Source organism: Aotus nancymaae, unplaced genomic scaffold, assembly GCF_030222135.1.
Source record: "Aotus nancymaae isolate 86718 unplaced genomic scaffold, 86718_ANA_hifiasm-v0.15.2.pri h1tg000029l, whole genome shotgun sequence".
NCBI lineage: Eukaryota > Metazoa > Chordata > Mammalia > Primates > Aotidae > Aotus > Aotus nancymaae.
The window spans coordinates 16,575,827-16,599,484 of record NW_026988442.1 but is presented as its reverse complement, the minus strand read 5'-3'; the positions used below and the strand labels follow the sequence as shown (position 1 = coordinate 16,599,484).

Below are 23,658 nucleotides of genomic sequence, written 5' to 3'. Positions count from 1 at the left end.
GATTTTATTGGGGGCTCAAAAGCAGATAATGGTGATGTAGTTCAGAAAACCAGTGCGAGGCCAGGTGTGGTGGCTCATGCCTGCAATTCCAGCACTCTGGGAAGCTGAGGTGGCCTGATAACTTGAGGTCAGGAGTTTGAGACCAGCCTGGCCAACAAGGCGAAACCGCATCTCTACTAAAAAAATGCAAAAGTTAGCTGAGCGTGGTGGCATGCACCATTAATCCCAGATACTAGAGAGGCTGAAGCAGGAGAATTACTTGATCCTGGGAGGTGGAGGTTGCAGTGAGCCAGGATCGTGCCACTGCACTCTAGCTTGGGTGACATAGTAAGACTCTTTTTTGAAAGAAAAAAGAAGGCTGGGCACAGTGGCTCATGCCCAGAACTTTAGGAGGCTGAGGTGTTTGCAGATCATGAGGTCAGGAGTTCGAGACGAGCCTGGCCAACATGATGAAACACTGTCTCTACTAAAAATACAAAAATTAGTTGGGTGTGGTGGAGCATGCCTGTAATCCCAGCTACTCGGGAGGCTGAGGCAGGAGAACTGCTTGAACCCGGGAGGCAGAGGTTGCAGTGAGCCAAGATCGCACCAGTGCACTCTAGCCTGGGCAACAGAGCAAGACTGCATCTCAGGGAAAAAAAAAGAAAAGAAAAAAGAAGGCTGGCCACAGTGGTTTACACCCGTAATCCCAGCACTTGGGGAGGCTGAGGCGGGCAGATCACTTGGGGTCAGGAGTTTGAGACTAGCCTGGCCAAAATGGGGAAACCCTGTCTCTACTAAAAATACCAAAAATTAGCTAGGCGTGGTAGTGGGTGCCTGTAATCCCAGGTACTCAGGAGCCTGAGACAGGAAAATCACTTGAACCTGGGAGTTGGAGGTTGCAGTGAGCTGAGATCGTGCCACTGCGCTCCAGCCTGAGTGATAGAGAGAGGCTCTGTCTCAAAAAAAAAAAAAAAAAGGAAAGGAAAAAGAAAACCCAGGGACTGGGCTCAGTGAGGGGCTGAGGGTGAGGACAGAGAAGACAAGCCTACCCAGAACAGTAGCTGCTGGGTTGCTGCTGCCACCACCAACTGAATAGTGAGCTACTGGATGCTTTGTTGCAGTCACCACCTTTGGATTAAATTCTAAGTCGTTTCTGGCCCAGCCTGGATCACATATGGTGGAGATGTTAGGTGCAGTGCAGCCAGAAACTGACCATGCTAGATCATTGACGACGGCATTCCTGCTCTCCAGATGAGGAGATTCAGGAGTTGAGGTCCAGGCTGGTCTCCTGTTCCATGTCCTTGGAGCTCTGGTGGCCAGAACTGACCCTTCCTGTCTCTCTTCTTTGACAGACACGCAGTGAGAAGATCCACGACAAGGAGGCTGTTTCCGAAGTTGAGCTTGGAGGAAACGGTTTGAAGAGGTGCTTACATCCTGGCCCCCTGCTCCACCTCTCTGCCCGCCCCACAGCCCCGCCCCTCTCCCCCCTCAGCACCACCCCTCTCCGCCCCCTGCTGCGCCCCGCACCCACTCTGCCCGCTTTCGCTGCAGCCCCACTCCGCCTCTTTGCCCCTCTTCCTGCCACCACCACACCGTATCCGAGTTGGGAAAGCATCGCGATATGGTTTCTCTGGAACCCACTCAGGAGCTGGAAAGCTTGGGGCAGTGGGAATTGAGGCTGCTGCGTGTTGATTCCCGTCATGGAAGACAGGCCCCAGCACATCCTTGCTGGGAAACAAACCGTTTACTTCCTCTTGGGATTCTTTTCTCTCTGTCTCCAGAGTTAGGAGAGTTAAGATGGACCTCTGTTCCTGGGATTATTGAGCAGCATCCTTTGGGCCCAGTCCTGTGCTGTGGCCAAGGAGACCCCTACCCCAAGAGCATAAGGACCATGTCTTCACTGCTAGGAAGCCCGTGAAAGGAGTAAGGGAAACAGAACCCCAGCTACCATCAGACCAGCCCAGAAGCAAGGCAGGCGGGACAGGCTGTGGAGTCAGAGGGCCAGGTTTGAATGCCAGCCCTGCCAGTTCTAGCTCTCTGATCTTGACCTTGAGCAGTACTTCCCATCTCTGTCTAGTGGGGATGATAGGAGCTGCCTCTTAGAGTTATCAGAGTGGTCTGACACATGCAACCTACTTCCATATGCCTGGCATGTTCAGTGATTCAGGCAACATGTGTGCCAGGAGTTTCATGGCATCTTAGTTTGGGTGACATAGTAAGACTCTTTTTTGAAAGAAAAAAGAAGGCTGGGCACAGTGGCTCCTGCCCAGAACTTTAGGAGGCTGAGGTGTTTGCAGATCATGAGGTCAGGAGTTCGAGACGAGCCTGGCCAACATAATGAAACACTGTCTCTATTAAAAATACAAAAATTAGTTGGGTGTGGTGGAGCATGCCTGTAATCCCAGCTACTCGGGAGGGATAAACAAACCCTGAGACAAGAATTTAACTGCAAATGGTTTATCTGGGACAGATTTTCAGGAAACACTTGGAAGTGAAACAGGGAAGAGAAAGCAGCCGCTAAAAGGAGCTTCAGCGGGGTTATCCCGTGGGCAGTTGGAGTTCAGGCTCTCGGAGGAACTCAGGGAGCCAGAGCAGAACACGCAGCTTAGCGTCTTCCCACCCGAGGAACAGGAGGTTGGGGAACTTGCTTACCATATCCCACCTATTTTCAGGACTATGTTTAGGGGCATTAACTCTGTGCTATTTCTAGCTTCCATTTTTTGTTTTGAGACGGAGTTTTGCTCTGCCTCCTAGGCTGGAGTGCAATGGTGTGTTCTTAGCTCACTGCAACCTCCGCCTCCCACGTTCAAGCAATTTTCCTGCCTCAGCCTCCCAAGTAGCTGGGGGATCTTGGCTCATTGTAATCTCCACCTCCCAGGTTCATGCGATTCTCCTGCCTTAGCCTCCCAAGTAGCTGGGGTTACAGGCGTATGCCACCACACTCAGCTGATTTTTGTATTTTTAGTAGGGATGAGGTTTCACCATGTTGGCCAGGCTGGTCTTGAACTCCTGACCTCAGATGATCTGCCCACCTCGGCATCCCAAAGTGCTGGGTCTAGCATCTTCTATGTGGAGGTCAAGTATGATCCCACAGGCAGAAAAAGAAGCCATCAGGTGGAGAATGGTTTCGTATGCAGTTTTAGGTTTATAGGTGAAAGTGCAGAGAGAAGCCAGGTGCAGTGGCTCATGCCTGTAATTCCAGCATTTTGAGAAGCAGAGGCAGGAAAATTGCTTGAGGCCAGGAATTTGAGACCAGCCTGGGCAGCGTAGGGAGACCCCTATCTCTACAAAAAAATTTTAAAAATTACCCAGGCATTAGGCCGGGAGCACTGACTCACGCCTGTAATCCCAGCACTTTGAGAGGTCAAGGTGGGTGGATTACTTTAGGTCAGAGTTCTAGACCAGCCTGGCCAACATGGTGAAACTGCGCCTCTACTAAAAATACAAAAATTAGCCAGGCATGCTGGCGCACGCCTGTAATTCCAGCTACTCCGGAGGCTGAGACAGGAGAATCGCTTGAACCCAGGGGGTAGAGGTTGCAGTGAGCTGAAATCATGCCACTACACTCCAGCCTGGGTGACAGAACGAGACTCTGTCTCAAAAAAAAAAAAAAAATTATCCAGGTGTGGTGGTGCACACCTGTAGTCCCAGCTACTCTGGAGGCTGAAATGGGAAGATCACTTGAGCCCAGGAGTTTGAGGCTACAGTGAACTGTTGGCACCACTGCATTTCAGCCTGGGTGACATACCAAGATGTGTTTGGAAAAAAAAAAAAAAAAGAAAATTGCAGACAATGTGGGGCTGGACACCAACAACATCTTCTACAAGAGGTGAACAAGGCCGGGCATGGTGGCTCACACCTGTAATCCTAGCACTTTGTGAGGCTGAGGCAGGTGGATCACAAGGTCAAGAGTTCGAGACCAGCCTGGCCAATATGGCAAAACCCTGTCTCTACTAATAATACAAAAATAAGCTGGGAATGCTGGTGTACGCCTGTAATTCTAGCTACTTGAGAGGCTGAAGCAGGAGAATCACTTCAACTAGGGAGGCAGAGGTTGCAGTGAGCTGAGATCACACCACTGCACTCCAGCCTGGGCAATGGAGCAAGACTATGTCTCAAAAGAAAAATTTAAAAGAAAACAAGGTAAACAGGACAGTCCTGGTCTCTGCCCTCACACAGCTCCCGGACCAGGGTGGTAGACCAGAGTGTGTACTCATTGTTATTTCCACTCATAACCGTGTTTCCTCCTCTGCCCTTTGTAGGACCAAATCTGTTTCTTCTATGTCTGAGTTTGAAAGTTTGCTGGACTGTTCCCCCTACCTTGCTGGTGGAGATGCCCGGGGCAAGAAGCTGCCTAACAACCCTGCCTTTGGCTTTGTGAGTTCTGAGCCAGGAGATCCAGAGAAAGACACCAAGGAGAAGCCTGGGCTCTCCTCGAGGGACTGCAACCACCTGGGTGCCCTGGCCTGTCAGGACCCCCCAGGGAGGCAGATGCAGCGCAGCTATACGGCTCCTGACAAGACGGGCATCCGAGTCTACTATAGCCCCCCGGTGGCCCGGCGCCTGGGAGTCCCTGTGGTTCATGACAAAGAGGGCAAGATCATTATCGAGCCCGGCTTCCTCTTCACCACAGCCAAGCCCAAAGAGTCGGCCGAGGCTGATGGGCTGGCCGAGAGCTCCTATGGTCGGTGGCTCTGCAACTTCTCACGGCAGCGCCTGGACGGAGGCTCAGGGGGCAGCCCCTCGGCGGCCGGGCCTGACTTCCCAGCAGCCCTGCATGACTTCGAGATGTCAGGCAACATGAGTGATGACATGAAGGAGATCACCAACTGCGTGCGCCAGGCCATGCGCTCAGGCTCACTGGAGAGGAAAGTGAAGAGCACGTCCAGCCAGACAGTGGGCCTGGCCAGTGTGGGCACACAGACCATCCGCACAGTTAGCGTGGGCCTGCAGACTGACCCACCCCGTAGCAGCCTCCACGGCAAGGCCTGGTCACCCCGCAGCTCTTCGCTCGTGTCTGTGCGCAGCAAGCAGATCTCCTCCTCCCTGGACAAGGTCCATTCGCGCATCGAGCGGCCCTGCTGCTCCCCCAAGTATGGCTCACCAAAGCTCCAGAGGCGGTCCGTGTCCAAGCTGGACAGCAGCAAGGACCGCAGCCTGTGGAACCTGCACCAGGGCAAGCAGAACGGCTCGGCCTGGGCCCGCTCCACCACCACGCGGGACAGCCCTGTACTGAGAAACATCAACGATGGACTCTCCAGCCTCTTCAGTGTGGTGGAGCACTCAGGGAGCACGGAGTCTGTCTGGAAACTAGGCATGTCTGAGACGCGGGCCAAGCCCGAGCCTCCCAAGTATGGCATCGTGCAGGAGTTCTTCCGGAATGTGTGCGGCCGGGCGCCAAGCCCCACCTCGGCAGCAGGAGAGGAGGGCACCAAGAAGCCAGAGCCCCTCTCCCCGGCCAGCTACCATCAGCCGGAGGGGGTGGCCAGGATCCTGAACAAGAAGGCAGCCAAGTCAGGCAGCAGTGAGGAGGCTAGAACCACCATGCTCTCCCAGGTGGGGAAGGATGGTGTCCTGCGGGATGGAGACGGAGCCATGGTCCTTCCCAATGAGGTAGGTGGGTGGGATCTGTCCTTTATCTTGGGAGGTGGAGTTAGTATATACGGTCCAAGCTCTTTTGGTTTTTAAGTTCAGAGATATGGGCTGGGCAAGGTGGCTCATGCCTGTAATCCCAGCAACTTGGGAGGCCGAGGCGGGCGGATCACCTGAGATCAGGAGTTCGAGACAAGCCTGGCCAACATGGTGAAACCCCATCTCTACCAAAATTACAAAAATTGGCCAGGTGTGGTGGCATGCACCTGTAGTCCCAGCTACTCTGGAGGCTGAGGCAGGAGAATCACTTGAACCCAGGCCAAGGTTGCAGTGAGCTGATATCATGCCAGTGCACTTCAGCCTGGGTGACAGAGTAAGACTCCATCTCAAAAAATATACATAAATATAAAAATATAAATAAAATAAAAAATTCAGGGACATGGCCATGTGTCCCAGGAAGTTCCTATGCTGGTCTGTGATAGAGTTGGAAGGTCCCAGACCTTGAACAACGTAGACCTAATGGTCACGTGATCTGAATGCCACAAGACTAGTGAACATGGCTTAACCTGCTGCTTTCACACCACCCACCGGGGACTGCCAGCGTCCCCTCCAGGGAAGGGGTGTGCCCACTGCTCTCCTGCCAACCGGTGGTGTGCTGGAGCCAGCTCATTTGGCTTGTGGGAGCCAATTGTCAGCATCTGTTTAACATCACCTTGGTACCTTGAGATTGGCGACAGTGGGAGGACTTACAGCATAAAAATGGCAAACACTTCAAATCAGGCCTCTTCCTCTCACTCCCGGAAAACGAATTGTTAAACATTCGCAGGCATACCACTTCCCCACCCCATCAAGACTTCACACGTAAGTGCTCACATTTCCTCTTAGAATCTTTTGCTGCATACCCATACCCCACTCCTGCTATCAATTTCTTTTAAGTTAGCTAGTGAGCCTTATTTGAATGTTAGTGAGCATTATTTGAATGTTAGACAGCATATAAGTTAACTTTGCAGAAAGGGAAGGCGAAGTTGAAGGACGGCATTTTTTTTTTCTTTTTTTTCTTTTTTTTTTTTTAGAGATGGGGTTTCTCCATGTTGGTCAGGCTGATCTTGAATTCCCGACCTCAGGTGATCCGCCCACCTTGGCCTCCCAAAGTGCTGGGATTACAGGTGTGAGCCACCGTGCCCGGCCAGATGGCATATTTTATAAAACCCAAAGAGTAGGAACCTGAAGACCTCAGCAGCTTTTCCCTATCTTCCTCTCCTCTCTCTTAAGCTTCACCGTCTCTGATATCATATTCCTTCTTTTTCTGTCTTTCTCTCTCTGTTGCATTTGCACAAGGACTGGGTGGGCTGTCCCAGCTCTGGCTTTATAACATCTTCCATCTCAAGCCCCTGGGAGACACTGACACAGATCCTTCTCTCCTAATTCCACATTTCTGAAAGAAGGAAACTCTGATTGGTCCAACTAGAGGCAAGTGTATCCCTTGCTCCAGTTAGCTGTGGCTGGGAGTGGTACCATGTGGTCTGCTGTGGACTCAGTGTGGGCATAAAGACATGAGAAGTGCTGTGTGTGGAATGGGCTGTGATGAACTCAAACATTCCACTTTTTTTTTTCTTTTATTGAGAGGGAGTCTCGCTGTCATCAGGCTGGAATGCAGTGGCATGATCTCAGCTCACTGTAACCTCCACCTCCCAGGTTCAAGCGATTCTCCTGCCTCAACCTCCTGAGTAGCTGGGACTATAGGCACCTGCCACCATGCCCAGCTAATTTTTTATATTTTAGTAGAGACGGGTTTTCACCATGTTGGCCAGGATGGTCTCCATCTCCTGACCTTGTGATCTGCCTGCCTCTGCCTCCCAAAGTGCTGGGATTACGGGAGTGAACCGCCACGCCGAGCAAACATTGTACTTTTCTATTATTATACATTTGGGTGGTTTCAAGTTTTTCTCTATTGTAAATAATATTGTGGTGAACATCTTAGTGCAAAACCCGTTTTTTTCACATTTCAGACTATTTCCTTAGGTGTAAGTTGCAGATTAAATGAGATTAAAGGATGAAAAAATAAATGTTTTAAAGTTATTTGATAAATATTCCCAAATTGTTTCTCAAAAGTGTGCCATTTCTACAGCCTCTAGCAGTGTGTGGTGAGTGCTTTACTTTTCTCTACTGTCACTCAGCTGGCTGCCATTTAAAAACATCTTTTAGGCCGGGCGCGGTGGCTCAAGCCTGTAATCCCAGCACTTTGGGAGGCCGAGGCGGGTGGATCACGAGGTCAAGAGATCGAGACCATCCTGGTCAACATGGTGAAACCCCGTCTCTACTAATACAAAAAATTAGCTGGGCACGGTGGCGCGTGCCTGGAATCCCAGCTGCTCAGGAGGCTGAGGCAGGAGAATTGCCTGAACCCAGGAGGCGGAGATTGCGGTGAGCCGAGATCGCGCCATTGCACTCCAGCCTGGGTATCAAGAGCGAAACTCCGTCTCAAAAAAAAAAAAAAAACATCTTTTAAATATTTATTCCTATTTTGGCCAGGCACAGTGGCTCATGTCTCTAATCCCAACACTTTGGGAGATGGAGGTGGGCAGATCACTTGAGCCAGGAGTTCAAGACCAGTCTGAGCAACATGGCGAGGACTCACCTCTACATTAACAAAATAAAAAAAGGCCGGGAGCAGTGGCTCGTGCCTGTAATCGTAGCACTTTCGGAGGCCGAGGCAGGCGGATCACTTGAGGTCAGGAGTTGAAGACCAGCCCGGACAACATGGTAAAACCCTGTGTCTACTTAAAATACAAAAATTAACCAAGTGTGGTGCCAGGCACCTGTAATCCCAGCTACTTGGGAGGCTGAGGCAGGAGAATTGCTTGAACCTGGGAGGTGGAGGTTGCAGTGAGCTGAGACCGCACCATTGCATTCCAGCCTGGGCGACAGAGAGGAACTCCATCTTAAAAAAAAAAAAAAAATCCAGGCATGGTGGTGCTGTGTGCCTGTGGCCCCAGCTACTTGGGAGACTGAGGAGGGAAAATCCTTAAAGCCCTGAGGTCGAGGCTGCAGTGAGCCAAGATTGTGCCACTGCACTCTAGCCAGGACAACAAAGGGAGACCCTGTCTCCAAAAAAGAAAAAATATATGTCTTTCTATTTTTGTAACTGTTTTTTTTTTGAGACAGAGTCTCACTCACTCTGTCGCCTAGGTTGGAATGCAGTGGTACGAGCAACCACCGCCTCCCAGGTTCAAGCAATTCTCCTGTTTCAGCCTCCCAAGTAGCTGGGACTGAAGGCCTAAGCCACCACACCCAGCTAATTTTTGTATTTTTAGCGGAGATGGGGTTTCACCATGTTGGTCAGGCTGGTCTCGAACTCCTGACCTCAGGTGATCTGCCTGCCTCAGCCTCCCAAAGTGATGGGATTATAGGTGTGAGCTACTGTGCCCAGCCTATTTTTTGTAAGTTTTAAAAAACTGTTAAGTTTGGCCTGGCACGGTGGCTCATGCCTGTAATCCCAGCACTTTGGGAGGTCAAGGTAGGTAGATCACCTGAGGTCAGGAGTTTGAGACCAGCCTGGCCAGCATGGTGAAACCCTGTCTCTACTAAAAATAAAAAAAAAATAGCCAAGTGTGGTGGCAGGCGCCTGTAGTCCCAGCTACTTAGGAGGCTGAGGCATGAGAATCTCTTGAACCCAGGAGGCAGAGGTTGCAGTGAGCTGAGATTGCACCATTGCACTCCAGCCTGGGCAACAGAGCAAGACTCCATCTCAAGAAAAAAAAAAAAAGCTGGTCGTTTAGTTTCAGTCCAAATGCCAACAGCTCAGTAACCTAGAAAGAGCAGATGTTTCGGTTAAAGTCTGAAGGAAGGGCCAGGAGCAGTGGCCCATACCTGTAATCCCAGCACTTTGGGAGGCCAAGAGAGGTGGATTGCTTGAGGTCAGGAGTTTGAGACCAGCCTTGCCAACATAGCAAAACCCCATCTCTACTAAAAAAATAGAAAAATTAAGTGGCATACTCAGAAGGCTGAGGCATGAGAATTGCTTGAACCCAGGAAGCAGTGAGCCAATATAGCACCACTGCAGTCCAACCTGAGCAACAGAGTGAGACTCAGTCTCAAAAATAAATAAATAAATAAATGTCTGAAGGCAGGAAAAAAGCCAGTGTCTCAGTGTGAAGGCTGTCAGGCAAGAGGAATTCTCTTACTTGAGGGAGAGTAAGCCCTCTTGTTCTGTTCAAGCCTTCAACTGACTGGATGAGGTCCACCCACGTTAAAGAGAATATACATGTCGGGTTTTTTGGGTTTTTTTTTTTTTGAGACGGAGTCTCGCTGTCAGCTAGGTTGGAGTGCAGTGGTGCGATCTCAGCTCAGTGCAACCTCTGCCTCCCAGGCTCAAACGGTTCTTGTGCCTCAGCCTCCCAGGTAGCTGGGATTACAGGCAGGTGACACCACACATGGCTAATTTTTTATTTTTAGTGGAGACGGGGTTTAACCATGTTGGCCAGGCTGGTCTCAGACTCCTGACCTTGAGTGATCCACCCACCTCAGCCTCCCAAAGTGCTGGGATTACAGGCATGAGCTATCACACCTGGCCGAGAATTTACATGTTAATCTCATTTCAAAACACTCTCACTGAAACACCCAGAACAATGTTTTATATAATATCTCAGCACCCAGTGGCCCAGTCATATTGACATATGAAATTACCCATCACTCCCATATAACCAGCACCACATCAAGAAACAACAGTACAAGGCTGGGTGTGTTGTAGTCCCAGCTACTCAGGAGGCTGAGGCGGGAGAATTGCTTGAACCTGGGAGGCAGAGGTTGCGGTGAGCCGAGACCACACCACTGCACTCCAGCCTGGGCAACAGAGCTGGGCAACAGAGCAAGACTCCATCTCAGAAAAAAAAAAAAAGAAAGAAAGAAACAATAGAACAAAGCTGGCTGGAGTTTGACTGTTGATTTTAAAGTTTATCCAAATGTTGTTCAGTATGTAAAATGTGTGTGCTACCCATTGACCCAGTAGTTCTTCTTTTAGGAATGTAGCCTATGGAAATATTCACAGAAGTAGATAAAGAAAAATTTTAAAAAAAGAGACAGGGAAGGAAATCAAAGCTCAAGAGAGGTTAAGCAACTCTCCCAAGGGCACACAGCTAGTAATTGGCAAAGCTGGGATTTGAACCAAGCAGTTTGACTCTATTGCAGCACTTTTATTTCGTTTATTTATTTATTTTTATTTTTATTTTATTATTATTATTTTTTTGAGACGGAGTTTCGCTCTTGTTACCCAGGCTGGAGTGCAATGGCACGATCTCGGCTCACTGCAACCTCCGCCTCCTGGGTTCAGGCAATTCCCCTACCTCAGCCTCCCGAGTAGCTGGGACTACAGGGGTGCGCCACCATGCCCAGCTAATTTTGGTATTTTAAGTAGAGACAGGGTTTCACCATGTTGGCCAGGCTAGTCTCGAACTTCTGACCTCAGGTGATCCACCTGCCTTGGTCTCCCAGAGTGCTGGGATTACAGGTGTGAGCCACCATGCCCAGCTGCCCAGCAGCACTTTTAATCATTATTTCTATCTGTTAATAATAGTAAAAAATTAGAAACTACCCAAATGATATCAAAAGTGAATTGGGGATTGGCACAATGGCTCACGCCTGCAATCCCACCACTTTGGGAGGCCCAGGCATGTGGATCACTAGAGGTCAGGAGTTCAAGACTAGCCTGGCCAGCATGGTGAAACCCCATCTCTACTAAAAATACAAAAATTAGCTGGGCATGGTGGCACATGCTTGTAATCTCAGCTACTTGGGAGGCTGAGGCATAAGAATCACTTAAACCCAGGAGGTGGAGGTTGCAGTGAGTCAAGATCATGCCACTGTACTCCAGCCTGGGTGACAGAGCAAGATTTTGTCTAAAAAAAAAAAAGTGAATTGGGTATATAAATCAGTTATTTCTATCTAGTGAAATAGTATAGAGACATTAAAAAAGAAGGCGATCGGCCAGGCATGGTAGCTCATGCCTTTGGGAGGTATGAGCACCTAAAGGTACTAATCCCAGCAGTTTGGGAGGCTGAGGCAGGAGGATTGCTTAAGCTCAGGAGTTCAAGACCAGCCTGAGCAATATAGTGAGACTCTGTCTCAAAAGAAAAAAAAAAGGAAGGAGAGGTAGACATACCTAGTAACAGAAAAGTGTTCATGTTTTACAGCTGCAAAATAAGCTGTAGGGGATGAGGTCATTTTGGTAAATGTATGTTGAGAATCTATTTGGTGTACAGGACCATGGACAGTGTCCACTGTCCTCTCTATAGCCTAAAATATATTATAATGAACATCCATTACTGCTTTAATGGGAGAAGAACAATAAAATGAAAAAACTGGCCCAGTGAGGAGCTTCAGCCCCTGGGAACTGGTCCATGGCTGAGTCTCAGTTCCTTGCCTGGTGCACCACAGAGGCCCATGTCTCCTGGCTCCTCTTGACTTCCTGCCTCCCTGCCTCCCTCTTCCCAGGACGCTGTTTGTGACTGTAGCACCCAGTCTCTCACCTCCTGCTTCGCCCGGTCATCCCGCTCTGCCATCCGCCACTCTCCTTCCAAGTGCAAGCTGCATCCTTCAGAGTCCAGCTGGGGTGGGGAGGAGAGGGCGGCCCCCCCCAGTGAGTGACAGAGCAGCCAAGCTCCCCGCCTCAACCAGCCCAGCCCCTGGATAGCAGAAGGGAACCAGCGAAGACAAGACAAGATGAGGTGAGGCGAGGGGCTGTGTCCTCAGCACTGCCTGGCCCTGGAGGGACAGCAACGATGCCACTGCCAGAATGCAGCTCTCACATCAAGGTAAAGCTGGGTCTCTTGCTAGCCCCTGGGTGGTGAGCTCCAACTTCCCAGGGGAAGGCAGTGAGTGGGAGAGAGACCAAAACTGAGCATCCACTGAGAGATCCCTCAAGAGCTGATCCCTGGGTCCTAAGAGAGAGCCTTGCCTGGTTCTGCCCATGTCCCCCTCTTGGAAGAGCCCAGGAAGGATATATGTCTGGCCATGCCTTTGGGGAAAAGGACTCAGAGAGCTGTTTCCTGCTGAACATCCACCCCTTCATGCAGGAGCAGACAGTACTGAGAAGAACAGGCTTTGTTCTAGGGCTCTGTGTTGGGTTCCTGGTGGAGCCCAGCTGGGCATCATCACCATCACTTCCTTCTCTCCACCACCTCCTCCTCCCAGCCCCACTGCTCTAGGTTGCTGGGACACTAGGGGGTATGATAGGGCAGTAGCCAGGGCCAAGTATCCACTTGGAATTCTGGAGCCCTGGATCTCCCCGCCCATAGCCTGGGTACAGCAAGAGCTGGGAGGCAAAGTAGAAATGTACTGGGTGCAGGGTTGGGGAGTGATTGCAGTTGCCTTCCTTGCCAAAGTGACTCGGGGCCCCAACCTTCCCAGCAGACCCCTTGAGGACAGAAACAGGTAGAGTCAGTCTCCAGACCTGGTGCATAGATAAATGCCTAAATACACTGCCTTGATCTCGATCTCAGAGGCCTCTTTCCCTGGCACCCTGAGAGGGGGCAGGTACTACATCTCCACTGTGTTTACATCCTGCAGCTGGTCGGGGGAGGCAAGATATTCCCAGTAAGAGATTCCCAGTTGGCCAGGTCAGGCCCAGGAGAACACCAAGACGCCAGAGCCCAGGACACAGCAGTAGACTGGGGCCTGGGAACACATATCTTGCCTAGACTGTTTATTTGAATTTTTCATACTATAAATATTTAAGGTGGTTTAATTTATTTTAATAACTTAATTTACCCCACAGTCCCTAAGGTAATTTATTGGAGGTTGGAACATGCATTCTTGCCACTGGGACAACATGGGGCTTCTAACAGCACAGACAGGCACGGGGTCCCCCGGGTGGATGAGGCAGTTTGGCAGCCAGGTTTGGTGACCTGGTCTCCTGGTCAGATTTGGAGGGCCCCTCAACAGAGCTGGAGCCCTGTACCCCAACACTGCTGGCCATGTGGCCTCAGAACACTACTTATTACTCAGTGCCTGGTACTTGGCCAGCCCCAGCGGTCAGTCTGTAAATACTCACTGACAAGGTGGAGGGCTGGACAGCCATCACCACTCCCCGGACATTCTCCATTGCTGTCTCATTTCCCTCCTGCCTCTGACACCTTTCTTCATGAGTCGAATGTGGATTACTAAGGCTCTCTTAAGAGCGTGGAGATCCCTCCAAGTTTCCCAAATGAGAACTTGCAGGAAAACAGGACTGAACTTCGAGAATGTTGTTTATTGCAGCTTTGCACATAAACCTGAGAGTGTCTCCCAGCCTGCCTCGGTTCTCACCAGCCTGCCAGCCTTCTCACCAGCCTCTCTCCTTAGCCTTATGGCCTTTCACGGCTCTTCTCCTTGCCCCAGCTCCGCTGCCCGCCCTTCCTCATATCCCCCATGAGCTGCCTGAGCTATTGGTTGGATTTTGACGTGGCTCATTGCAGCATGTGTGGGGGCGCCTCCTGTGGCCTCCCCTTGGTACAAATGAACCCATTTTGGTTGCACGCATGCTCCCCATATACACATAGACATGCAGGTTCCTGTAACTGGCTGGGGACCCACAGTGGAAACACCAGGGTGGATCGGCTTGTCTGCAGAATTGCTCATCAGGAAGACCAAAACCCAGTAGCTTTGCTGATTTGCCCCCAGGACTCTGGAGGCACCCCTGCACTTCCACCTCCCACCTGCTAGTTCCCAGACCCACCCATTCGGGATCACCTAGACCAGTTACCCAAAGCCCTGCATCTCCCTTCCCTGCAGGCTGAACACCAGGGTCATGTCAGTCCCACCAGCTGCTTCCTCCATGCCCCAGTGACATATGTAGGCAGAGCAGGCAGCCAGTGGAGCTGTGGGTCAGTTCCCCTCTGGGATGCTGCTGCTCTCACCCATGAGGTCGGGGGGTCTTCCAAGGTTATCTCCAGGCGAGGGGATTCACACCAGGCCACAAGTCACCAGAGGCCTTCTGCCACCTCCCAGAGCAGCAGAGAGCCAGGGAACCTGCGTACCCAGCCTTGGGGAGAAATCCCTGTGGGACCTAAGCCCCAAGACCTACGGACTACTCAGCCTTACCATCGTACTATCCAAGATTGTCCTTGCCATCTTTGTTGTCTCAGCCAGACCTCGGTTTTCAGTGAAGCTCCAGTTCCTACTTCCTGCATGCCACTGTGCAAGGCCACTCATCACTGTTTCTGCAGAAGCCTCTGGACGTGGGGCTTGATGGGATTGAACATGTTACATGTAAATATTGTATTGGTTTGGTTTGGTTTTTAGCATTTTACTTGGTAACTGGTTGTGTTTTCTTTTTTGGGGTGGGGGGATTGGTTTGTAAAAACTCTCTACTCTTTTAGAATGTCATTTCTAAGTTTGTTTGTTTCTTCAAATGCCTTTTAAGTCTTGGTAACATTCCCAAAGCAGAAAACTGCCTGACCCATAGTGGGGATTCCCCTGGAGAATTGGGGTCCCAAGAAGGAATGCTGCCCTCCCCTTTCTCCCCGACTCCGTCCTGCCTCCTGTCTTGTACTGCTAGCTCCTTCCTTCTCCTCCTTTATCCTTCTTTCTCTTTTCCCCATCTCCACTCTCTTTTCAACCAAAGTCCCAAGGAACCCTGGGGTCCCAATCCCCCATAGACTGCTTGGCTTGGGTCCATGGGGTTGGCACCAGTTGGTTGGGGGAAATAGGGGACCAGTTGACATGACTGGCCCTAAACTGGGAAGCCACATGCTTCTTATGTCTGACCTCTTTCCAGAACCAAATCAGACCCTTTCGGAATGATGACTTCATTGAAAAATGCAAATCAAACCATTTTGGGGCATCAGTGGCTCTTAGGCCTGCATGCACGAGACATCAGAATCCAATCCCCTGACCCTGTGCCAGCCCTTTCCCCCAGTTCATTTCCCACCAATGGCTGACCTCTAAGAGGTCTTGCTTTCTATGAACTCAAGATGGGTCCCACTTCCAGGTGTCCCCAAGGGCACTCTTCTACCAGTTGGCTTCCCATGTGACAAGGTGAAAGGCCCAACAACTTGACCCTCTAACACCTTGTGCTGACATGGTTCCATCACGTCCACTCGGATGCACTTTTATAGTTTCATCACTCAGCCTCTACTCCTCTGGCCTACCCAGAGCCCAGGCTCTTTCTCCCCCTCCCCTCCTATCTAGAATGTCCCCTGCTTCTAGCCTCACCAGACCCTGAAGCTCCCACTACCTCTTCCTTAATCATAGTAATAATAATGGTCATCATCATCCCCTGCACATCCCGCCTAAAGCACTTTACCATTTAGAAATTGTTTCCCCTGGCTGGGTACGATGGCTCATACCTGTAATCCTAGCACTTTGGGAGGCCAAGGCAGGAGGATCACTTGAGGTCAGGAGTTTAAGACCAGCCTGGCCAAAGTGGTGAAACCCTGTCTCTACTAAAAATACAAAAATTTAGCTGAGCATGGTGGTGGGCGCCTGTAGTCCCAGCTACTTGGGAGGCTTGAGCCCAGGAGGCAGAGATGGCAGAAGCAGAGATCGCGCCATTGCACTCCAGCCTGGGTGACAGAGTGAGGCCCTGTCTCAAAAAAAGAAAGAAAAAGAAATAGTTTCCCACTCCACATCTCCTTCAGACCTCTTGGGGACAACTCTGGGAAGCAGCCTTGGCAGGATATGGGTTAGTGCGCCCATTTTGCAGATGAGGAGACTGAGGTTCAGGTCTTATCCTAGAACATGAGAAGTCACTGAGTTTAGACAAGAACTTGAGTCCAACTCTCCTGTTTGCTGTGCAAATCCACTGCCCTACTGGGGGCTTTATGTGGGTCCAGAATACCCAGAATATGCTGCTGGCCAACCCAGGCATAAAACAAGACCATTCCAGATCACTGAGCCTGTGTATTCCAGAGGGTGATTTGAACTCCCCATTCAGCAGAATTCTCGGAGAGCATGTTCAGAATGCAGATTCCTGGGCTCCACCCTGAATCTGCATGTTTAACAAACTCTCATGGGGAGGCCGGGCATGGTGGTCACACCTGTAATCTCAGTACTTTGGGAGGCCAAGGTGGGTGGATCACGAGGTCAGGAGTTTGAGAGCAGTGTGGCCAACATAGTGAAAACCCTTCTCTACTAAAAATACAAAAAATTAGCTGGGTGTGGTGGTGCATGTCTGTAATCCCAGCTACCTAAGAGGCTGAGGCAGAAGAATCGCTTGAACCCAGGAGGCAGAGGTTGCAGTGAGCTGAGATTGCACCACTGCACTCCAGCCCAGGTGACAGTGCGAAACTCCATCTCAATAATAATACAATAAAATTTAAAAAAACAGCCCTCCCAGGGGGATCTTTGGCACTATTGGCCACACCATTGGTGTTCATGGCCCTGATTATTAGGCTGTCTTTATTTTTTTTAATTTATTTTTAATTTATTATTTATTATTATTTTTTAGAGACAGGGGTTGCCCTATGTTGTCCAGGCTGGTTTCAAACTCCTGGGCTCAAGTGAAATGTCCTCTTCAGCCTCCCAAAGTGCTGGGGTTTCAGGCATCGGCCACCATGCCATCTTCCTTTTTTTTTTTTTTTTGAGACAGTGTTGCTCTGTTGCTCAGGCTGGAGTGCAGTGACACCATCTCGGCTCACTGCAACCTCCACCTTTCTAGTTCAGGCAGTTCTCCTGCCTCAGCCTCCCAAGTAACTGGGATTACAGGTGGACCCCACCACACTTGACTGATTTTTATAATTTTAGTAGAGACAGAGTTTCACCATCTTGGCCAGGTTGGTCTTGAACGCCTGACCTCAGGTGATCTGCCCGCCTCGGCCTCCCAAAGTGCTGGGATTACAGGCGTGAGCCACCGCATCCAGCCTCATCTATTAACCAATAACCATGATGCTGTATCTTTTTTTTTTTTTTTTAAGATGGGGTTTCACCATGTTGGTCAGGCTGGTCTTGAACTCCCGACCTCAAGTGATCCGCCTGCCTTGGCCTCCAAAGTGCTTGGATTACAGGCATGAGCCACCACGCCCGGCTGATGCTATATCTTAAAAAGAGCACTGAGCACTGAGCAGGGACTTAAGGGACCGAGTCCTCAACCAAACTGATTTGTTTAATTATTCAGGATTTCCAAAAGGCATCAGAGACAATTTACAACCTTAGTCATAGGGGTTCAGTAAAATAGAAAGTAAAAAAGCAAAACAAATTATTCTGTAAATTTAACTGGTATAATTCCCATAATCATGCAATTAAATTTTACTGTTGAGTTTCCTGGCAGCCATAGTAAAAAGAGAAACACATCAGGATTTAAAATTTTTGTCATCCAATTATGAGAAGCAAGCATGTTTGCCTCAGGAGACGAACTCTTCTACTAATTTATAGCATATATCCTTTCATCAAGGGCCAATGAGCCAGTTGGTGATTCAACGGGTGAACCTAAGATGCAAGGATGTTTTCCAGGTGACTATTTAAAAAAATAAATAATCCACTGACGTGAATGACTTTGGTGAGATCATGTGACTGGTCTATACCTCAGTTTCCCCATCTGTAAGGTGGGGTAACGTCCCACCCCATGTAGCTGTAGTGAGGACCAGCTGCAACACTGTGCCTACAAGTCTCCTTGGAAAAGTGTGAGGTTCTACACAAATGGAAAGTGTCCCCAGCCCAGCCTTTCAGTGCCATGGCCCTGGAGTGGGGGACAATATCCTCCTCACCCGCTTCACTAGTCTTCATGAATAGCAAGGAGGCCATAACATAATTTGGACCAAACCCCTTCCTTTAAAAAAAAAAAATTGTGAGGCCAGGTGCGGTGGCTTATGCCTGTAATCCCAGCACTTTGGGAGGCTGAGGCAGGTGGATCACCTGAGGTTGGGAATTTGAGACCAGCCTGACCAACATGTAGACACCCTGTCTCTACTAAAAATAGAAAATTAGCCAGATGTGGTGGCGCATGCCTGTAGTTCCAACTACTCCGGAGGCTGAGGCAGGAGAATCGCTTGAACCTGGCCTGGGCAAAATGAGCATAACAAAATCTACCATTTTAAACATTTCTAAGTGGCTTTATACATTCACAATGTGTAACCACCTCCAGAACTTTTTCATCCCAAACTGAAACTCTGTACCCACTAAACAGTAACTCCCCATTCCGCCAGTCCCCAACCCCTGGTAACCTCTATTCTACTTTTTTTTCTCTGTGGCTTGGTCTACACTAAATATTTCTTATAAGTAGAATCATATAGTATTTGTCCTTTTGTGTCCAGCCCCCTCATTTTTTTTAGATAGGAATCAGGCCCAGAGAAGGCAGTAGCTAACCCAAGGTCGCACAGCAAACCAAAGGCAGAACCAAGACCAGAACCCAGGTTTCCTGACTCAACAGTTCTTGCATCTCCAGTAGTGAATGAGACACTGCTTTGACTTTCTGTAATCGTGGTTTAGCCCCTTCCTCTCTGGGGTCAATCTGTTTGCCTCCCACCACCCACTCATCCTTTCTTTATCCTCTGCCTCCAAAGCCTCCTGTCTTCCTGCCTCTTCTCCTTGACTGGTTCCTGCCAGCAGATGGAGTTGGCCCTGGCCCATGCCAGGTTTTCCTTTTCTGGGCCCTGGACTCACTGTAGCAGTCAGCTCTCAGACCTCCCTCCAAGGATGTTCTTCCCAGCACTGCTCCCTCCTATGGATTTTCCTGTATCTCAGTAACTCACTTCCTGTCCCCCTGCTTCCTCTCAGGGAAGCCTTCCTGTCCACATCTGTGGTTTTCCAACTCTGATATTTACTCTCAAATGTGGTGGTGTCCTGGTTCTGTGTTTGTGTTTCCTCACACCAAAAAAAAAAACACAAAAAACCCTCTTCCCCCAGTGCATCAGGAGGCACTAGCCCTGCCAGCCCTTCTCACTGGGCTTGCCCTGCCCCAGTGACCCCCCCAAGTCCCACCCTTGAGCCATGCTATCTTCTCTGCAGACAGCCTGCCAGCAGCAGCCCCAGCACTTTGCACTGGGTGTGTGTGTGGTGATGGGGTGGGGGGCGCTTGGATCCCTCCTTTTCCTCCTCTGCCTTGCCCAGTCCCAGATGGCCTTGATTATAAAGCAGGTGCTGCCTGACAGGTTCTTCTCTCCCTCTCTCTGGTCATCATCTATCCATCTCTTTCCATTCAATATCCAACCATCCTTTCCATTCTCCTCTGGACCTCACCACCCTGAGTTGCTTGTCCTGGCAGAATCTACAGTTCATCCAGACTCTACCCCTTACCCCTCCCAACCCAACAGCATTTGCAGTTTGCAAAATCCATAGATCCAAGGTCCTAAGGGGACTGAGGACATGATGCTGGGCCCAAGTCTCCTGCCCAGGGCTCCTCTCCACTGCCAGCCCTGCCACTCCTCCCTCACCCTCCTTGGAGCCTCTTCTGCTGCTTGTCTATTCCATTGGCCCTGCTCCCCTCCCTCCCTGAAGGTGTCCCTTCACCAGCTTTCTGGACACCATCCCTGAGGAAGGGACCTTTGGTTTTCTCTAAACATCTTTGAAGGGCTGAGGCAGTCAGGGCCAGCTGCCTTGTCACTCTTTATTTGGAACCACTCAAGCCATTCCCAAAAAGAGGGACCTCAGCTGGCAATCTGGAGACCTGGCCCAGGTCTGGGCAGATGTCTTCACTTCTCCTACCCTCCCAGTCTTGTGATCCTGTGATGAGCATCCCCTCATGCTGTAGGGTCCTGCAGCCCCATCCTTTCTCTACTGTGCCCTGGTATCCTGGCTCCTCTCTCAGCTCTGTTGCTGATCTCTGTGCCTTACTTTAGTTCTCTGCATGGGGGACTCACCCCAGGACCATTCCCAGCTGCTTCCCAGGTGATATGTTGCCCCAAGCCTGGGCTTTGCCAGCTGTGGCCCAGCTCCTTAGTGCTGCCCAGGAGGCACCAGGTTGCTAAGGATGAGTGACTGTGGGCACCATTCTTGGCCAGTGGTTCTCATTTTGCATTCCAGCAGCGGGAATATCACCTGGGAACTTGATAGAGTGCAAATTACCGGCCCCACCCAAGACCCACTGAATTAGAGCTTGTGGAGTGGGGCCCTGCAAGCTGGGGTTTGAAGGAGCCCTCCAGATGGTTCCGACATGCACAAGAATATGCCAGCTGCCAATCTGGGCTAGCCATTAGTGTAGCCTGGGGAGGGACTGGGGCTGACTAGGCCAAGAACAGTGGAAAACAGCAGCCTCATCTGGACTCTGAGATTGGGAATCACCAACAAAAACCAACCCTTTAGTCTCTCCTCTTGGAAAAGGAAGAGAAGCTGGAGGGCCTGGAAAAAGCATACGTTTTTCCTTTCCCTGCTCCTGCTCACGTCTCTCACTTGTCTTGGTTTTACAAAAGGTTGTGTAGATGGTGCCCGCCAGGGAGGGGGTGGGAGTCCTGGAGAGGCAGGAAGCAAAAGACCCTGACTGTTTATCCCTTGGGAACCTCACCATAGGCCAAATAGTCCCCCTTAAATGCAAAGAAATCTAACTCCACCAGGAAAAAATCCTAAATCCCCAGTTCCTCCTCCTCCCAACCCCAGGGAGACCTTGTAGACAGTGCCAAAAACAGCTCCAATCCCCAGCAGCTGGGAAGAGAGCCAGAAGCTGCCCTTCCTCCTCATCCTGGCCCCCCTCCCCAGCCCCCGCCAATACTGTGAACCCCCTTCCCACTCAGCCTGGTTTCCTGGTGAGGGTCCTGCAGTCACGGACCCTGGGGGACCCCCAGGGCAAGGCCCATGGGAGGGAAGGGACCAAGGGCATCCTTGGGCCAACTGTCCACTTCTCTTGTCCACTGTTCTCTCCTTTACACTCCTGTCTTCAAAAGGCTCCTTCCCAGGATGTATCGGGTGCTAGGACAACTGCGGTCCAATCCACCAGCTCTCCCTGCCCCTGTGTCTTATTTCAGATATGAGAATAACTGTACAGTGTAAACTTATAAAGCGTTTTTAATGGTTGTAGATTGGAAATAAAGTATGTCATATGAACAGCTGCCGTGGACTTGGCCTCCTCTCTGATTTTTCTAATGAGGTGGGTGGCGGCCCCAGCAAATTTGAAACCCAACTCTTTCCCACCTCCAGGTGCCTGGGAAGTGGGGAGCCCTGGAAGGGCCCCAGCCAGCTTGGGGTCACTTGGGAGGGGCTACCAGGTGTTCTGGCTGCTGCCTGCTGATACGTCAGTGTCTCCCACAAAGTGTGATATGACCACTGAGAAACAAATACAGAGTCTTCAGAAAGAAGAAAAATAGAATTGAACTTTTCTACAAAAAACTTTAACAATTTTATCATAAAAAAAGACACTTTTAGATGTGCATCAATTGTCTATTATTCCAAAACATTTCTTACACCCTACAGATGCTATGAGTCAGGAATTTGGGAGCTTGGTAGTTGTGCTTCAGAGTCTCAGGAGGTTGCAGTCAGTTGTCAGGCTACAGTCATTTGAATACCTGACTGGGGCTGGAAGATCCATTTGCAAAGTAGCTAATTCTCATGCCTGGCAAGTCAGTGCTGGCTGTTGGCAGGAGGCCTCGGTTCCTGACCATGTGGACCTCTAGGGCTACTGGGGTGTCTTCACAACATAGCCAAACATGTGATCTATGAGAGAGAAGAAGGAAGTCACAATGTCTTTTATAGCTAAGCCTTGAAAGTCACAGACTAGGCTGGGTGCAGTGGCTTATGCCTATAATCCCATCACTTTGGGAGGCCAAGACGGGCAGATCACCTGAGTTTGGGAGTTTGACATCAGTCTGACAAACATGGAGAAACCCTCCACTAAAAATACAAAATTAGCCGGACATGGTGGCACATGCATATAATCCCAGCTACTCGGGAAGCTGAGGCAGGAAAATCGCTTGAACCTGGGAGGTGGAGGTTGCAGTGAGCCGAGATCGCACCATTGCACTCTAGCCTGGGCAACAGGAGCGAAACTCTGTCAAGACACAGAGAGAGAGAGAGAGAAAGAGCCACAGACTATAATTTCTGCAATATCTAATTGGTAATATAAACCAGCATTCTTCAGTGTGGGAGGGGACTACACAAGGCCATGAACACCAGGAAGCAGGGATCACTGGGGGCCATCTTGGAAGCTGGCTACATGATACTTTCATAGATCTCTTTTATGAGGGGCTAATAACAGCCAGGCGTGTTCTAGGTATTGAGGATATAATAGAATGACCTGGAAGATTTAAAATCAAATGGCAATGGCAGGGGGAGCCCAGGGTGCTCGGCAAGCCCAGAGAAAACAAGAAAGGCTTCACAGAGGAAAGGACATCTGAATAACACCTAAGGTTGAGATGTTGACCAAATGAAGGCCATGGTGTTGTAGGCAGGAAACTGAGGGGAAGTCATTCCAGGGAGAGGGAATAGCATATATGAAAGCCTCATAAAAAGAGATCAGAGCAGCCGGCACAGTGGCTCACACCTGCAATCCCAGCACTTTGGGAGGCTGCGGCGAGTGGATCACTAGAGGTCAGGGGTTCAAGACCAGCCTGGCCAACATGATGAAACTCCATCTCTACTAAAAATACAAAAATTAGCCAGGCATGGTGGCTTGCCTCTGTAATCCTAGCTACTTGGGAGGCTGAGGCAGAAGAATCGCTTGAACCTGGGAGGCAGAGGTTGCAGTGAGCTGAGATCATGCCATTGCACTCCAGCCTGGGTGACAGAGCAAGATTGAAGAAAACAAAAAAGCAGAGCAGAACTGGGGAACTGAAAGAAGAGGTTGGGTCAGATCACACAGTGCCTTTTTTCTTTTTCTTTCTTTCTTTTCTTTTTGAGATAGAGTCTTGCTCTGTTTCCCAAACTGGAGTACAGTGGTGTGATCTCAGCTCACTGCAACCCCTGCTTCCTGGATTCAAGCGCTTCTCCTGCCTCAGCCTCTCGAGTAGCGGGGATTACAGGTGCACACCACCACGCCCATCTAATTTTTGTATTTTTAGTAGAGACGAGGTTTTGCCAAGTTGGCCAGGCTGGTCTTGAAATCCTGACCTCAAGTGATCCTGATCCACTGGCCACAGCTTCCCAAACTGTTGGGATTACAGGCATGAGCCACCACACCTGGCCTGATGACACAGTACCTTATAGGGAAAAAAAAATGTGCCTCCTGGGGACAGGAGGGAGCCATGTAAC

The 23,658-nt window shown here is 50.2% G+C and overlaps 1 protein-coding gene and 1 long non-coding RNA gene across 4 annotated transcripts in view; one reads left to right on the top strand and one right to left on the bottom strand.

The window, feature by feature from the left end:
- Positions 1-21,524, top strand: part of MTCL2 (microtubule crosslinking factor 2) — a 93,337-nt gene extending 71,813 nt beyond the window's left edge. Inside the window, exons 13-16 of one of the 3 annotated variants that reach the window (XR_010344539.1) lie at positions 1,335-1,405; positions 4,245-5,595; positions 12,064-17,211; positions 18,525-21,524. Coding sequence is in view for 2 of the 3 variants with exons in the window: in XM_012455062.3 (XP_012310485.2) it covers positions 1,335-1,405; positions 4,245-5,595; positions 12,064-12,216 (1,575 nt within the window). In the remaining variant the exon portion in view is untranslated. Of the gene's footprint in view, positions 1-1,334; positions 1,406-4,244; positions 5,596-6,912; positions 7,045-12,063 lie in introns of all 3 variants that reach the window. The other 2 variants (XM_064382401.1, XM_012455062.3) reach the window with 2 other exon arrangements.
- A 524-nt stretch (positions 21,525-22,048) lies between these two features.
- The window catches only part of LOC135276967 (uncharacterized), a 31,155-nt gene continuing 29,545 nt past the window's right edge, over positions 22,049-23,658 (bottom strand). The window contains exon 3 of the long non-coding RNA XR_010344540.1: positions 22,049-22,125. This is a non-coding gene — a long non-coding RNA (uncharacterized LOC135276967). The remainder of the gene's footprint in view (positions 22,126-23,658) is intronic.